Here is an 18,236-nt window from a genome sequence, read left to right as displayed (position 1 = left end):
TGCAGTCTTTTATTTGTATTCAAATGTGTATCCCCACCTGGGATAAATAAAGTATTTTGTTAACTATGTCTCTGTAAGAAGTTTTCATACGGGAAAGCAGAGAATAATATTTTGGGCTATATGAGGTGCTGGTACCTCTGAGCTGGATGTTGATGGTGTTGCTGTCCCCCACCAGGTATCCGCAGGGCAGCAGCTCGGGGGTGTGTGCAGCGCGGGCCAGGCTGGGCCGGTGGATCTCTCCGATGTTGTACCCCTCCACGCTGTCAGAGCTCAGGCCCAGCTGGCTCAACGGGTCCACATGGGTGATGTACTCCTGGAGGACAAAAAGTTTCCAAAGAGGACAAACCTTGAAATGTTTTTGCTGAACATAAACATATTTCAGAATGTAATTAAGAAAGAAAGATGCTTTTAAACAACTCAACAGGAACCCTGACAAGAAGTAAAAGACCTAAAAGTGTTTCAAACACTGTCTACTCTGGTTTGATATTGCTTTTATCCCTGTGTTATTCCTTATGTTTACCTTGAAAAGCCGTCGGACCACTCCATCCAGGACGTCCCACTTGGTTTTACCACTCACACCGATGCAGCCGATCAGAAAATGGCGAAGCGGGCCCTCCTGCGATACAAAGGCATGTTTGGTTTTAGATGCGTAAAAATCCTTCAGGTACAATAATAATCCTACCCAACAACAAGTCGTTTTCTCACCTGCTCGTCCAGGCTGACCACCATCTTCACGTGCCGCCCCTCCTTCCTCGACCCCCCCTCTCCGCAGGTGTCGTCCAGCAGCATGTCTGACAGGAAGCAGAGCAAAGTTAGACAAGGTTGGGACATTTTCAATGGAAAAGGCAAGTGTTCATCTGTGATTTGAAACACTCAAATGTTATCCATCTACGGAATCCCGTCACTGCAAAAAGACACTACACTAACAGATTTTCAAAAAACATTCAAGTTTAATTTGACTTGATGTCCCATGTGTTATCCTTGACATGGGCTTGAGGAATCGTCAGTATCTCAGATTGATGTAGCAGGAGTGTTACCCAGGCTGGTGGACTCGCTGGTGGTGAGGTTGAGGCTGTGCTGGGGGAGGCCCGGCCCCCCTCCCTGGGCCTGGCTATGTTTGTGAGAGGGAGGGGAGGAAGAGATGGAGGCCTGGGAGCCCATTCTGCTGCCCTTATTCTCCACCTTCAGACGGTCATTCTCCACCTTCAGCTTCTCGATCTGCAGCTGCACACACACACACACACACACACACACACACACACACACACACACACACACACACACACACACACACACACACACACACACACACACACACACACACACACACACACACACACACACACACACACACACACACACACACACACACACACACACACACACACACACACACACACACACACACACACACACACACACACACACACACACACACACACAGGAAATTGTAATAAATTCTGAACTTAGTATAACACCAATTTATGTTAATTTAAGTCAGTTTAGTGGTTAAACGTGTTATTTCCAATTTCTGGAAATGACACGTTAATAAAATCAAACTCTAACCGTGGGCACTGTCAAAATAAACACAAACAATTTAGTGGGTTGCAAACTAAGAGAAGCAAATGAGCTTTTACTTTTACATTGCACATTAATACTTTAGAGGGAGACTCTAAAGTGAAGAATAGTAATTGCTGCAACATGACTGTTCAGCAATGACTTTGTGTGCTCTGTGATTCAGTTCTGATTAATCCTTTAATGGGAAGTTCCTTAACTAATAGTTTTTATATCTGTATGTGTGCAGACCTGCATGCGGTTCATGGCCTCTCGGAGCTGGTCCAGCTGATGTGCGGAGCTGAGAGCCTCCAGGCGGATATCCGTCAGCTTCATCTCCTTCTCCCTGAGCTCGCTGCGCAGCTGCATCACCGTCTCTGCCTCGCTGTCCAAACACTCCGACAATCTGTGCACACACACATAAACAAACGCAGGATACCATGTTTAGTGTCAAGAGATATTGTGATTTAAGAAGAATTTTAAAGTTGTTCACGGACATGACTTCATGTATAAGCCCAGTATGTCTACATACAGCGAGTTGGAGTGTGTGTTCCTGAGCATGTGGCCGGAGGCTGTGCTGCCGTTGCGGGGCAGCTTGGGGGAGGAGGGCAGCGACGAGTCCGTCATCTCCTCGATGTCGGAGTGGGAAGAGGCCGACTTGGGAGATTTCTTCTTGCTGAACGCTTGTTTGAAGGAGCTTCGAAGCTGCAGGAAGAAAACAGAGGAGAACAGAGAAACAGTGAGCAGGGGAGGGTCACACACACACACCCAGAAACACACTGCAGTGAGGAAGAGGAGGATTGTGCTGGGGAGAGTGGAGGAAAAAAGCTGTGAAAAAGGAAGTGAGTCACAGGGAGAAAAGGAATTATGGGTAGACTGTCTTATCACTTGAGCTACAGCTCTATGCAAAGGTGGAGCATTGTTTTTTTTTGTCAATTAAAACTTTTTAACTATAATTGTTTGGAATATTGTGAAACTGATAAAACCAGGTTAAATAAACTGGATACAAAATTGGATATAAGTTGAATTTTTGTCTGAGTCAATAAGAAATATTAATTTAGAATAAGGACATATTTAAAAAATGTTCAGCATGATTAATTAATTTAGTTATTTGCTGGCTTTTTTTAATTTGTGCTAAGCGGACAAGTCTTTGATTTTTTTGTGACATCTTTAAACATCTTTGTAGCTTTACTGACAGGCTCTCAACATTATGTCACATCAAAACCCTGTTTCTGGCAGTGTTAAACTATTTTCTGATTAATATGTCCTTTCAAAAGCTGGCTCAAGTTTCATAAGAGCAGTTTTCAGGGAGGAGCAGTGTTGGGGAGGAGAGGACAGGCACTACGTTGGCAGCAGAGGACAGGAGGAAACAGGAAAAGAGGTTAGTAACCTAGAGAGAGTGCGGGGGTTACGCAGCTCAGATTTCACACAGCGTACCATTCTTACCTCATAGACCTGCCACATGAAGCGAAGCAAAGGAAGACAGAGACAAAACAGCACGTGTTCATATGGGTGTGTTAATGCGTTATGGAGGGACAGAGATTTTAATTTGACCTGTAGGCAGCTGCACGGAGACGCTACTTCACCACCACCGTGACACAGGGTCTTTCATGATCCATTATATACTCTAAAACATACACTGCCCCTATACACTCCACACCATACTCTGCACCTGTATGGAGCCTCCTGTGGGGTCTCCTCCACAGACTGACAGCTGGAGGCACATCCACACACAGGAGGGGTGTTTAATATCACTGTGACCTAAAGCAGGAAACTCTACACGGCTCCTAACAGCTACCACAATGCACGGCAACATCAGGATCAGATAGAGACCACAGGCGGTTAACACAACATTGCTTCAGTCTACGGGGATGACAGAGAGGGAAAAGAAAGTGGCATACGTCTTCATCGCCATCCCTGATTTGTCCTCCGGTGCACAAAAGAGTCTTTCCACAACAAAAAGGAAAAGTTTGTGAGTATGTTAAATGTATTTAGTATGATCAAGAATGAGCTGACACTAGAGCTAGACACTAGTAGGGTTGCCAACTTCCAGAAATGGAGAAACACCACACAGATTTTCGGGCGGATTTAGTTACTTTTTTTTGTTACTTTATTTCGGTTTTAGGGTTAGGGTCAGGTTAGGGTTATGTTATTTAATTCTTTTGGGGGAGCCAGCCCCTAGGGTTCGAAAATGTTTTTGGGGGTCAAACCCCCCAAAACCCTCAAAATGCATAGAAAACTATGCATACCTATAACACAATACAAACACAATGGTCTTACACCTGCATTAGGCTACTACATCACATTGTACATAAGCATGTTCAAATCGGATAGGTGGGCACTAGGGACATCTGGGCACCTCGATGTACAATTGGCTATTTTGTCCAAAATGTTAAAAAATAAATATTTGAAAAATGGTATTAAGTAATGCAAAGTATACATGATGTGAACATGCACGGTACATCATTATTAGACTTAATGTTATCCTTCAACCAACCATTTTCCCATCAATCAGCACACACACACACACACACACACACACACACACACACACACACACACACACACACACAACACACACACACACACACACACAACACACACAGCACACACCACACACACACACACACACACACACACACCACACACACACACACACACACACACACACACACACACACCACACACACACACACACACACCACACACACACAACACACACACACACACACACACACACACCACACACACACACACACACACACACACAAGACCCGAGACAGATCCACTCACGGGCTTTACCCAACTGTGTTTTTCTTCCCACTGTTTGTTGTAAGACACAAGTCTTTTCTTTTTAGAAGGGCCAGGGCCCAGAACCACATCCTCTCTCTCTTCTCCTCTTTCATTATCACCTCCTCCACCGGCAGCGCTCATTTTCCAACACGACTGAACAGGCTGACATGCCACACAAACAATGATGCCGCGACCGCGGCCCACCGGAGAAAATCTCACACACACACTGAAGATTATTATCATCTGATATTTAAGAAGTGTGTTACATTTGAAATGGCAGAAAGTCTTGTTGCAAATTCCAGATAGATATTAAAAGAGGTCCCTTGGGTTTCTCTGGTGGTTATCAATAGTAGCAGTTAAGTGAATACTGTTCAAACAATACCTGTGTTTGTGTTTTATATTGATTTCTCTGTTTTATCCTTTCATAAATGTAAGGACTAAAAATGGCTATAAACATTCTGGGCTGGTTGGAGTAAACAGGGTTTTATTGCTCTGTGGGGGAGGTGTAGGTATGCAGGACAGGGGGGCTAGGTGGATGAGAGTATATTCTGCTTAAGATCTCTAGCATGTCATGTTTCAGGGAAGTCTACATGTCTTGAATAGTATATGTGTGGGTTTAATTAATAAGCAGTCTGTGTAACCAGAAGTTGGAGATATGAGGGATGAAATCTTTGTGTTATCTTTGTGAGAGAAATGTATGTGCGTTCATTTCAGAACTCCTAAAGGAGCAGGAGAATTGAGTCACACACAATTAGAGAGACAATGGTCCTTCTCATTCTGGGTGAGCTGATTATGGGTGAATGGAAGTTCAGAGATGGCCTGGGGCTATGGAGACAGTTAGGCGTTGTTGGTGAGCTGGTCCTGAGGATGCCATGAGATGATGACTGTTACATTTCCAACAAGTATGGCTTTCATAAAGAAACACATGACTTAGGTGATAAGATGTGTTTTGTTGCAAAGTGAGCCTGTTTGGTTTTCTGCTGGCTAGCGCTGAGTCACTGTGATACAGCATATTTTGCGTCTCCCAATGAGATGACCTGAAAAGATGACCAGCTGACCTAACCCCTCCTTCTTATTATGGTATATCTCCTGTTGAGCCCTGGAGTTCGGCCTGTCTTCCCATGCTGTCAAGGACCGAAAGGATCTCCGCAGCACGCGAACCAGGGCAGGAGTGGGCCGGCATATCCTTACATTACAATATAATTGTAGTATATTATATTGTATTGTAATGTATTATATTGCATTAAATTATTACCTTTGATAATTAAAACAGATTATTGTTTCAACTGGTATCTGGGTGTTCTCTGATTTCCTTCCTGTTATGATTTTAAGCAGGACTCGTCAAAACGACACGCGGAGCAGAGTGGGGTTGTAAAAACCTCAAAACTCCTACAACACGTGCAAGCATTGTGCCTGCCCTGTCAACTGAGCGGTCCTAGTGCCCTTCGCATACAGCACACAAACACACAGGCACGCAGCCAGACACACTGCATTGCGCGCAAACAGAAAAATATTTTTTACGTTTCCCTTTACACCGGAGTCCGGGACAAACAAAGTCCCGTACGGGACACGCCCCTTTTGGCTCAAATACGGGGCGTCCCGGCTAATACGGGACGGTTGGCAACCCTAGATACTAGCCAGTAAACATTGATTTGGTCATTTGCAGGTCTAGAGGACAGTATTACAACTACATTTAGTCAATTGTAAATGATGTTTTTTGACCTGCAAATCACCAGATCAATCACTACATTTTATTCAACAGGACTGTATTTAAATCCGTAGTGTATTCACCTTATCCCCAGAGAAAGCTCCCTAAATAGATAGATGGATAAATGTGAGAACAAGTGGCACAGACACACATCAAATTACACAAAGAGACAAAACCACCGTGAGTCCAGCAGGTTGCTTATTAGTAGCTAATCACACACAGAAAGCTATTCGATTTTTAAGGTGACGTTTTTTTTATTCCCAGCATCTTACCCAGTTCTTCTTGTTCTTCTTCTTGTTTATTGCGTCTGTGTCCAGGTTGGAGCCCACGCTGGAGTGGCTGGTGGCGCTGGCTACGCTGCTGACGCTGTCCGAGGAGTGCTGCCTCCTGATGCGGAGGTCCGGCTGCTGCTGCTGATGCTGCTGGGGGGAGCCGCCGGTACCGCCCGCTGAGGAGGCACAGGGGGGGGATGTGTGTTTGTCAAATATTAGGAAATGAAAAATGTATTTGATTAACTTTCAAATATCAACTAGTCAGAGTTGTCCCCTTCTGATATGAGGTTTTCTTGGACTACAGAAAACAGGCTGTGTGCCTTTCTCCTGCAGGGGAACATATAAACACTGTCTTAAGCTCAAAACTACAGCAAGTTATTGATGAATTGGGAACCTTGACACATTTACATTAAGTATGTGACCATCTATGTTTCATGTTTCCTGTAGATATTGAATTGCTCTTTTTACTGCAATCTTAGTGTACAGCTTTATTATTATGCTGCTGTGTTGATTGAATTTGTGTAACTCTGGCACAACAATTTCCTTCGGGATAAATAAAGTAGGCCTATTATCTTATCTTATTAAAATGTCTGTTTAGCAATACAATATTGTTGTTGTTGCTGCTGCTGCTTTTGGTTCAGAGAGAATGTGGGATATTCTTTGTGAAATGTTCCCTATAACCAGGGGTGCACATAACTGGTACGCAGGTACACATGCGCGGCAAACATCTGAATTGCGTAACGTCACTTGTGTCACTACGCGCCTTTGCGTACCTCAAAACATCTAAACAAAACACATATTTCGTCTACACGTGTTTCTTGTCAACAGTCAATGGAGTAAACTACGAGACATGTAAAAAAAACAAAGACATTAAGCAGCTACGTTGCCGTTTCGCTCCCTGCAAAAACTCTTCGGACTTTCTATGACTGACTGAACTGGAGCTGGCCGAGCCGCGCAGGACATAACCCACGGACCTGTGAAGCTTACAGGAGGCAGAGGCTTAGATCACCGGACAACAGAGTTGGTCGCCGTGTGCACAGGCAGGGTTAACGTCGGTATGAACAACAGAATTGTGCCAAAACTCCTCCAACTGGCTGCAGTGGGAGACTCCCCTGAGCACACTCTGTGCCCCGCGCATACACTGGATAACTGCGCAAAATCAGCTGATCACAACGTTCACGCTCTGTGGTCAAGCTGCTGCAGTTTTATTTACAATAATTCAAAATATTACTCAAGTCAAATTAGAAAAGTATTATCATCAAAATATAGTTAAAGTACCAAAAGTAAAAGTAGTCATTGTGCAGATTGGTCCATTTCAGAATAATATATATGATATGTTTTGTAATGATTGATCATTAAAGTGTTCTCAAAGCTGGTAAAGGTGCAGCTACTTTTACAAATTAGATCAAAGTCAAGTAAAGTACAAATATCTCAAAATTGTACTTAAGTAGAGTACTTGAAGAAGTGTACTTCGTAACTTCCCACATCTGAAATCAGATATGACTTCAAGTCATGTGATAATTTCTTAGTATTTGATCCTTTAACTTGGCCTCAGGAAATGCTAGGACTTCACAGTTTTGGAAAAAGCAGATCGGAGGCTTAAAAAGAGACAGGGAGGTGCATCTTCATCATCTTCATCATCTAGCATGCAAGAAGTGTAAATAGAGGACAGTGAAGGAGACACTGAGGAGGACCACGCTTCGTGTGGGGTGAGTACCAAACGCTGTCTCCTGGTACTCTGAGTTACTCACTCAAAAAGTGATGTGCACCCCTGCCTATAATGGCCTTTCTCATAGACCTGTCACAAAAGTGCACAAGGATATTTTGAGCACATTCTGAAGAGTAATATAATAAAGAAAACATCAAATATAAATGTCTTCACATTTCCATAAACAATGTCTAAAATAAGATCCCTTTTTGGCGCAGTGTCTCCGTACCTGTCCTGTCCCCTCTGTGTGTGAGTTCAGGTGTGTTGATGACTCCGTTGATGGCGGCCTGAGCCACAGCATTCTGTTTCTTCAGCAGCTCGATGGTCTTCTTCAACTCGTTCAGCTCAGAGTCCTATGCAGAGGAGATAGCAAGAGGATGAAAGCAACATCTCCGTGACTTTAAATGTGCACCATGATAAGTGTAAAGCCCAGTCTGTTATGAAAGAAGAGGAGCTGTGTTTACCTTCTGCTCTGCTGTTAAGGTGAGACTCTTCAGTCTGATGGTCATATTCCCAAGACTCTGTTCAAACGCTGCCACCAGGTGAGCCTGCAGGAGGAACAAAACCAAATATAAACCAGGTTAATGTTTGACATTCGTGAAAAGCTCACATGTACCCAACACTCAATGTTCAATAATATAGAATTCCCAACTCGAATATATACAACAGCATACGGTTTATTCAAAAACACAATTCCTCTAATCCCAGAACTTAATCAGCTGTCCAAAAAAGAATCCGTCAGGCACACTTCAGCCAAATATAACATTACTATCTCTGATATTTGGCTGACAAACACTGACACTTCTGACTTTAAAAGACAGAATTAAAACAATCAAAACAAATTGGTCTCCAAAAGTCTTTGTCTGATGAAGGTATATGAAAGGAAAGAAGACGTCTCCACTGAGCTGCGATAACCAGCAGAGACTTTGAGTTCAGAAAATCTGACTTAACAGTCGACATACAGCATCAGAAGAAAAAGTGAGAGCTGTCAACATAAAAGCTACAACCTGGGGCTAAAACCCCAAATATGACGTCAGTTTAAACTAAATGAAAACATAACCATTTACAAATAGTTGTGAAAAAATAATAGCCCCCTATGATAAATGATTATCCCCTGTGGGACCGCTTTGGACAGTTTCCCACACTACCAACCCTGACATCATCTTAACCATAATCAGTCATTGGAGAGAGACCTATTCATTCATGCTCATGATGACATAGTCATCTTTTGGTAAACCACTATTCACTACAGTTTCATTATCTGCCCTAACTTGATTTGGCATATTTCTGGCTCACATAGTGTGCAGGTAGTGTTAGAATGAATTGCCTTCGTGACAAAACCATACAAAAAAAACTGAAAGACTTTGTGGTGAGTACAAACAAGCAGATTCAAAGGGAATGTACATGATAAATAATTACTCTCACACTAATAATACATTATTTTGCGTGCTACATTGCTTTGGTTGTTAAAAACAAACACGGAACATAGGGGTGAATGAGTTCATCCATTAGTATATTGTAATAGGCTTTAGAGGAATATGAACGATGAGCTGCTGCCTGCAGAGAGTGTGTGAGTAGAGTATTGACTGATGTGTGTTTAAAGACTTCTTGCTGCAGAGGATGCTCTTAGATTCAGGGCCTCGGGGCTTTGAGGCGTGTTCAGATCATTCATCATCCGTCTGAGGCCCGCGTGTAATCAAATATTTGAACAGATAAAGCTCCTCCCTCGCATCTCATGACCCCCCACTGCTAACCCTTCTGTCTGTGTTTTTCTTTCAACACCACGCCTTCATGTATCCAGGCGTCGTTAGCTGTAAATCTTCTGTCAGCATCTGCCACTGTCCCTCCGCAGTGTGCTGAGACTTGACTCGACTGTAATCTAACACCTTCCCTCCATATCTCTAATCCACGGTTTAACCACCAGCGTGCTCAGGTGGAGATTACAAGCAGAGCGTGGTGAGACTTGTGCAACACAGAAGGTAGGGTGGCAGGAGGGATCGTGTCTGGAGACGCTTTAAGAGATGTTCTGATGGTTCTGCCAGATGTGAAAGTACAGCTTCTGGGAGTAAAGTGCTCGGCTGTGTTTGGGAATTGTTTGGGTGCTGGAGAGAGATAGAGTGTCACCATTCACAGGTTGTTTTTTCAGCCTGCTTCATATTTTCTGAAATTATTAAAATAAATAAATAATATCATTTTCATTTGCGACATAACGTTGAAATGTATACTTCTAACAGATTCCTTTTCATAGATAAAAACAGAGCATTATTTTAATGATCATTTTTTTTCATTTTGTATTTCATAGCTTCATAAAAAGGCAACCTTGTATGACAACTTTTATGACAATTTTGATCGACACAATTATTTAAAATGTAATATAAACCTCAACGATAAAGTGATATCAAATAATATAAAACCACATATTTTGGGCAAATTTCACAGCTTTTGTATATTTGGTTGATTAAATTAATTGCACGGTAAACACTGGAAGGAACCAATGTTCATTTAACTTTTTTAGGAGTGTCTGTGTGTGTGTGTGTGTGTGTGTGTCACTCACGTTGGCGCTGAGCTGCGTCGTCAGGGCGGAAACCTTATCCTGGGAGGCGTCCAGCTCCCGACGCAATTTGCGGATCTGAGAACACAAAACAAGCAAGACTTCAAAAAACACGAGACAAAAGCATCCATACCTGTTCCATAAGAACATGCAACGCCAAATGCACACATACACATGCATCCAGACACACAATGAAAGAAAAAACTGTGGCAACAAATGAGGGAGGCTCCAAGATTGAATCTCTGATTATGTTCAGGTTAAGAGATGAAACATAAAGGATCGTAGATGAATGCAGGAGCACATACAGGTGTAGGAACAAGAGCCTGTTCCAGGGTCAGTCACAATACAGTTACACGTGTAACTAGATACACATGTGAAGACGCCCCCATGTTCCAACAAGTCCTGCCACTGCACATAGAAAATGAAAGAGCTGAGGAAACATGCGATAGAAGTGAGGGGGGCGGGCTGAAGCTTACCTCCGACTGAGACTTCTCCTCATTCTGTAAAAACAAACATCAGAAGAAAGAAAATCATTAGAGGAGGTACTGATGGAATTGTGACATGCTTTAATGAAAAGGAAGAGCAGTTGAAGCTGCCGCAGGTCAGACCGCACCGCGCACATGTCCTGACTCCTCTGTGATTTATTAGCTACATGGAGACCAGCTGTATAAACCGTGGAGGAGATTGTCTGGTGTAATGTGTCTGGAAAGCAGAGATATCCTCCTGAAGGCATTTCACTCATGTGTGTGTGTGTGTGTGTGTGTGTGTGTGTGTGTGTGGGTGTGTGTGTGTGTGTGTGTGTGTGTGTGTGTGTGTGTGTGTGTGTGTGTGTGTGTGTGTGTGTGTGTGTGTGTGTGTGTGTGTGTGAGTTTGTGAGAGAGAATCCCATTGTCTGCATACGCTGCACGCAGAACAATAGAAAGAAAAACAGGTAGCCAAACGCATACGGAGTGAGAGCAGGCAAAACAAACGCTCACACGAACACAACACACCCTGCTGATGAAAACAGAGAAACATACAACACCCACATTTACATATAAACAAGCTGCAACGGGCGCTAAAACGCCATCTGGAAGTGTTTTTCTCGTAATCTAACTGGAGGTGTTTTTACAGCTTTTCTTTATAGTGTGTGGTCAGTTTGTTGGTTTCATTTAAACACACAAATCAGTTTATTTGGAGCTCACGTTATATGTCAGTTTAACGCTTTTAATGTTGCTATTTTAAAATGTCTTACTGTGGTGCCATCCAGTGTTTGTGTCAATGATTGTCTGCATAACACCAAAGACATTGGTACTGTTTGTTTGTTAATTAGCAGGATATATATTCTTAAAGTTGTCTAAATGATTTCAACCAAACTTGGAGAAATGTGTCAAGTGTTAAGATTTTGCTAAACTAAATGATAAAGGAGTTTTCTTAAGGATTTTAAAAATCCTGCATTTGCATCACAACATATGGGGCACATGTATCCCACTATATTTGTCCACTTAATGCATTCTGTAGAAAGGTCCCTTGACATTTGTGTCACAATAAAATAACCAGTTAATAAAACGTTTTTAGCTGAATCTATAATCACCATTTTAAGGCTTGTGGAAGCGCTGAATGGAGCGACTGTGAAAGATGCAATGAAGCAGCTCATCTGATGATAAATGATTTTACCTGTGGCTCCACCAACCACGTAAACAGGTTTAATCAGCCTGATGTGTCTGTGCATGGATTGCTGTGTGTAAAATACATGGCGTAGTACTGCACACCCAAACAGAGCTGTCAATCACACACACAGGACAAGTTGATCCTAGATACACAGAGCAGCCTGTCTGTCTTGGAAACGCAGACATAACACAGAGATCTCACTCTGATGCAAAAGCCTGGACCGGACTTTACAAATACAAAACAATCCAGTGAGTTATCAACATGAAGAACACATGGGATTTACAAAGAAAACAAACAGAGGAATTAGAGGTAAAGTAAAAAAATCAAAACAAATTAAATAATTAGATTGGCTTTTAAGATATAAGGGTTTTTAAAGCACATGAATCCACAGCCTCAGTCACACCTTTTACCTTAGTTTATGGATAAAGAAACAGAAACATGGGATTATATCTTCCATGTAATTTAATGTTTTCACTACAGCCGTTTCTTACTCCAACAGAGCAAAAATAAATATCAGAATGAGGTATTCTAAAATCGCCCTCCTTCCTACCGTTAGTTGCCAGGGCGTGACGGTGCCCGTCAGGGATAACGTCGCCATCATATTTGCGTCCACCCTCTCCCCCCCTTCTTACTTAAAAAATGTGACTCTCTGGCTCAAAGGAGCAGCCAGTCCCGGGGAGAGATTCAAAGTCTGAGAGTGTTTCTGCTACACCTGCCGAGGTGAGTAGCCCGGCCCACAGAAGGGGGGGGGGGGCCTATGCTGTTAACACCGGGCTCTGATTAGCTACTGTGTGTACATGTGGGCTGTCCCAAGTGTTTGAGTCAGATATCTGGTTGGATTAGAGTGTAAATGTGTAACAGCTTACTTGCCAGCTCAAATACTCAATATTTCATAATTCCATAGGCAAACACAGAAACAGGTTGCACTGGACTCTTCATGAACTGTGGGGACATCAGAAGCGATGTGATTTTGCTTTGCTTTCTCAAACAAGGCGGTTCAATCATTTTACAGATCTGTGTTTATTTTTATTTCTCTCTTGTTTGCCTTTTTCAGTGCTATTTGACAATAACAGTTTTTGCTAAAGAAGGAGATTGTTAGATGTTGAGAACTAGGGCATGATATGAAGCAAAGATTTTGCTCGGAATTGAACCGGGGACCTTGTGGTCAGATGGGAAGTGCCCTGAGAAACAAACACAATGGAACCCTCCAAATGCGGTATTGAAGGGTTGTGACTTTAACATTTCCGGAGCGGGATATTTAAAGTGGAAAAATAAACTTAGCAGACCTCACTATGGGACAAACACTACCCAAAAAGTAATGTTATCTAAAATAAAAACTTCTAAACATGATCAGCATTGAAGGTATACATTGCACAAGGATTCAAAAATAATTCACACAAGACTGATTAACTTAAAATGGACCTGTTGTGTACTCACTGTAGAGTAAATGGAGGAAGTGCTGGAGACCAGAGACAGGGATGATCCATGAACTATAGAGACAAAAACCACAAGCAAAAGTGGGGATTAGAAAGTACATCTATACACACAACAGCACCATGATTATCATCAACCCCCCCCACACAAACCACCCACTCCGCTCCAATCCTTCCCAGCCAACACATATCCTCTCAGTGTTTCCACTTCCCACCTCCTTTCTGAACGTAATGACTGCAGCTCTGCGCTCATAAAGATAAAAGCCCCACACGTTACAGTCGGACTGTGGCACAGCTAACGACAGCCTGAGCATTACTCTGTTAATGACTCATTCACTAATCACACATCAGAGGCCGGGACACAGCGCAGCACTGTTTCCTGCCTGGGAGCAGATCAGAAAGGATCAGCAGCGGCGTGATGTCACCAACCACACGGAGAGTCCGGGCTGATCCCAGCCGATGTATTCATTCATTCACCTCACACATTGGTTTGCTCACTTTTATCTTAACATTGGTCTAGACAGCTGTGTGCTGGGAGCCACATGAAAAGGGGAATATTTATTTAGGTTCACTTCTCTCTGGTTTTAACTTTACTCAACGATTGTTTGAGACTTTTGACAGAAAATAAAGGAAAAGTATTCTGAAAATGATGAATGTTTCTTCTTATTTCATTTGTTTCCAATGGCATTTCCTTGGCCATGTTTCTATGACATGAGGATAGCTGCTCTTCTTTGTTATATATGACAGTAAACTGAATGTTATTGGGTTTTAGATTGTTGGTCAAATACATGTCAAGAGGTTTTTGTCAACAAAAAGATCCTAAAGATTTCAGAAAATAATATGCTGTTTTTTTAAAGTGACTCACATTTCTTCCTGGGTAGTTTGGACAATACTCATTATGGTATTGTATTGCAAAAATGTTTTTCTGGGATCTTGTGAGATGTTATCATCAAACTGGTACAAACACGTTTGCCAGTCATGTTTTCATCAAACATGCTTTGGTGCTTTTTGGAATTATAGGGTAATTGTTTTATTATTTGTGGAAATGTCCTAGTCTTGCTTTTTTCTGACAAACATTTGATCTCTAAATTGTTCTGATTTCCAGGTTGTGCTGGTACATGTTTACTTGTTGAGTTACAACAGCAACATGACAATTGTACATAATTGATTTGTTATTATTATTGAAAAAAATATACAGATTTGGTTTCCATCTGCGATTATGTAAATATTACTATTTGTTGCACACAATTGTTCCACAGTAAGGAAATAGGAACATAAAGTTATTGCTAAATACAAACACCATACATCTCAGTTTGATCATCTATCTCTATGGGATAAGAACATCCCCTGTAAATATTGTAAAACATGGTTTCTACAGACTTAAGGGGAAGGTGAGCATATATAAAGGGGAGTGGGAGGGTGCGGGCGGAGGGGATGAAGTGACAGGCCTGACAAAGTGTTGGTGGATGATGTGACTTCTGTCCGGTCAATCTAACAACGGTTGTGTAACTCTACCCCTTAGAAACATACACATATACACACAAACTGCAGACCAACACACATTAAACAAAGAGAGAAAGTTGTGTTGTGTGTCATCACATCTCTCTCACTGTGATCCCTGTAATTACCTCCTCCTCTGAAAGGGAACAGAGTCACGGAGCTGGAAAAAGAGTTAGATATGCTTGTAGGGGGCGCAGTAATAATACGTCTGCGTGTCTGTGTTATTGTGCATGTACACATTAGGTGTTGCTACCTGTGCTTTTATCTAATAGCTTCACAATATCAGGTGAGGCTCAGGCGTGTCTTTTAAAGATGAGTACAATAGATGAGTGACAGCCCATATACATGATTACACAAAACAGTGACCCTCCATACACGTAATGCTTTATTTAAAGGAACATCTAGACATACAAACTCAACAGTGAGGAATAATTGATGTTGAATGCCTTTCTTGGTTATAACTAAACTTGTTGTCAACCACAGTTTATGCAGAGAATATAGAAACGTTTAAATATTATTCTGGGAGCTTTTAAGTTGGTCCCTGGATTTACCATGTTCTTAAAAAACATGCAAACAGCTGACCTCCTGAGGCACATTTATAAAACCAGTGTCACAGGATTTGCTCTTCAACTCTTTGACCGTCTGTAATGTTGCTCTTCCCTCAGTTTTTATTCATATCCCTTAAATCTGCAGGACACGATACGTCTTCGGTTAGTCTGTGTATGTTTAACTGCACTTATGTATTAACTACATTTCCCAAAAATAATCTATTGACAACCTTGAAAGAAAGTACACTTTTGTGATTGACCTGTTTATCACAGTTGTGTTATTATGATTTATTTCCCAATAATTGTAAAGAAAGTCTTGTAATAATAATAATAATAATAATGGGTTTAATTTATAACGCACTTCATATCTGAGTTCAGAACCCGAAGTGCAAAATTACTTGGTGTTAATTGTATACATTGTCATTTATTGTGGATATTGCATTTTATTTAAATACAAGTCCTGCAACGTCAGCTGTTTAACATTATTTAGGGTGTCAGGCTGTATTCTTCTATTGACAATATGTTGTTTGTACACAATAATACAACTTACCCCCCCCCCCACACCTAATCATAGTGTGCAACAGTGCTGTGTTTCTATAGGCCAGAGGATTGAGCAGACGGCAGCGGAGCACCCTCTCCTGAGCGGGGAGTCTGCCTGCTTCTGAGAAAACCACGGCAGGGTACTTTTCGCAATAACCAAGCTTACTAAAACAAAGCAGCAGCAAAGCTGATTATGGATTTCTAAAGGGATTAGGAGCGGTTGTAATCCGTCCTAATGTTCTCCAAACAAATGGAATAAGTATTATTTTGGCACAGGGATGTGGAATAAAGCAGGGGAGGCTTCAGAGTCATAGAGAGACAGGGGTATGCAGGTATTGGTAAATAATTACACTGTAATCACGATTTACATCAAGAATCTGAGGGCCAGGTCCAGGACTCAGAGTCAGTGAATATTCAATTCACTTGTCTTATATTAATCCATCCTTTGCTCGTCTCCTCTTACCTTCCTCGAAGCCGTCCCTGAAGGAGCCCGATCTGCTCATGGTACGCGTCTTCTCGTCAAGAGACATGCACGAGTTCCTCAGGCGGTTATCGCTGCTGGGGTCAAAGGAGACTTCATGATTGGTCAGGCTGTTGTTGCGCAGACTGGCGAGGTTTATCTGAGCTGCTGAGGTGGGGCTGGATGCTGTGAGAATGAAATGTGAAATTATTTATATGTTTATTTTTTTCAATATTTACACATTTTACTTGTTGATTATTCTATAAAATGTCAGAAGTGTGTGAAAAACGGAATTTCCAATATTCCAAGGTAACATCTTGGAAACTCCTGATTTTGTCTGACCAAAGCCAAAAGATATTCAGTTTAAGGCAGTATGAAACAGAAACAAAACAAAAACCCTCACATTTAAAGATGCTAAATCGAGAGAATGTTTGCTTTATTAATGTCTTATGTCATTAATCGATCAATTTTCTGTGGATCTACTGATAATATTCCATATAATGATAAGCCAAGCTGTAAAAAAAATGCCACCTGCTAATTGTCAACCTCTTGATGGCAATGCAGTTTGAATAAACACTGAGTTTAGAAATTGTTTCCTAGCTTTACATTTTCTCTGCTAACGGAGAAGAAGTGAACTTTGTGTGATCGAAGTGAAAACACAAGGAGTGCTGGGTTTGGATGGAGTGTGTGTGGCGTACCGAGCTGTCCGAAGTTGAAGCGAGTGCCGGAGGGGGAGGTGAGGCTGGAGCTGGGGGAGAACGGGGAGTTGCCGACTGATTCCTGCAGCCCGCTGGTGGAGTGGGAGCGCAGCCAATCACGGGCCTCCTCGTGGCTTCGCAGCTGCGTGGATGGGCCATACCTACAGGAAGTTAAAGACAAGGTTGAAGTGGAAGCGAGGACACAACACAGAACAAGTGCAGTGTGGATTTTTGTGTTCTGACAGGACAAGATGATTCAGATTTGTCAGTCTTTTTGCAATCAGTGAGGTGGATTTTCTTCTCTTAAAACAGACTGATTAGTAGCCGGGATCTAACATGATGAATCAGGACACCGACACAAGGAATTACAACAGTGGGAACATTGATTGATTCTCATTTGTGAGCAACACAAACTGGGGAAAAAAGCAGAAAGGAAGCCAAAGAAATATTTGAGCCACCAAATCAGGCTCGCTACAACACAACACAGTGACAGCTCTGTACCACCACAAAGTGACATGCCTCGTCACAGAAGCACAACACAACAACAACATGTGCCAAGTGCCAAACAAAAACATCAAAAGCATTTTTTTAAAGCATGAGCACAATCCCAGAAGAGTGAATGTATACGCAGAAAAATACAATCTTAAGACAGAAGACAATTTGGTGAACCAGTGTGTGACAGCACAACATTTCCAGCGGGAAGTGAGGTCAGTACCTGAGTCCTTTCTTAGGCAGAGTGTTTCTACCACAGTGTGTCCCGCTGTGGGAGAGAAACACTTCAGAGGAGGAATGCAAAGGAGACAAGGAAACATGTGGCTGTA

At 42.1% G+C, this 18,236-nt stretch overlaps 1 protein-coding gene across 6 annotated transcripts in view; it reads right to left on the bottom strand.

Moving 5' to 3' along the window:
• Nucleotides 1-18,236, bottom strand: part of nav2a (neuron navigator 2a) — a 218,394-nt gene that overhangs the window by 5,428 nt on the left and 194,730 nt on the right. For 3 of the 6 annotated variants that reach the window (XM_034221341.1, XM_034221339.1, XM_034221342.1), the window contains 16 exons: nucleotides 18,131-18,175; nucleotides 17,416-17,576; nucleotides 16,721-16,903; nucleotides 13,674-13,726; nucleotides 11,063-11,086; nucleotides 10,590-10,664; nucleotides 8,500-8,583; nucleotides 8,265-8,388; nucleotides 6,328-6,503; nucleotides 3,001-3,009; nucleotides 2,087-2,259; nucleotides 1,807-1,960; nucleotides 1,038-1,224; nucleotides 706-791; nucleotides 521-616; nucleotides 136-313 (listed from right to left, as the gene is read on the bottom strand). In XM_034221341.1, the coding sequence (XP_034077232.1) occupies nucleotides 136-313; nucleotides 521-616; nucleotides 706-791; nucleotides 1,038-1,224; nucleotides 1,807-1,960; nucleotides 2,087-2,259; nucleotides 3,001-3,009; nucleotides 6,328-6,503; nucleotides 8,265-8,388; nucleotides 8,500-8,583; nucleotides 10,590-10,664; nucleotides 11,063-11,086; nucleotides 13,674-13,726; nucleotides 16,721-16,903; nucleotides 17,416-17,576; nucleotides 18,131-18,175 (1,808 nt within the window). The remainder of the gene's footprint in view (nucleotides 1-135; nucleotides 314-520; nucleotides 617-705; nucleotides 792-1,037; nucleotides 1,225-1,806; nucleotides 1,961-2,086; nucleotides 2,260-3,000; nucleotides 3,010-6,327; nucleotides 6,504-8,264; nucleotides 8,389-8,499; nucleotides 8,584-10,589; nucleotides 10,665-11,062; nucleotides 11,087-13,673; nucleotides 13,727-16,720; nucleotides 16,904-17,415; nucleotides 17,577-18,130; nucleotides 18,176-18,236) is intronic. The other 3 variants (XM_034221340.1, XM_034221344.1, XM_034221343.1) reach the window with 1 other exon arrangement.

The sequence above is a fragment of the Gymnodraco acuticeps genome, unplaced genomic scaffold, assembly GCF_902827175.1.
Source record: "Gymnodraco acuticeps unplaced genomic scaffold, fGymAcu1.1, whole genome shotgun sequence".
Classification (NCBI taxonomy): domain Eukaryota; kingdom Metazoa; phylum Chordata; class Actinopteri; order Perciformes; family Bathydraconidae; genus Gymnodraco; species Gymnodraco acuticeps.
The sequence above is the reverse complement of the archived record's forward strand: the minus strand, read 5'-3'. Positions and strand labels throughout refer to the sequence as shown.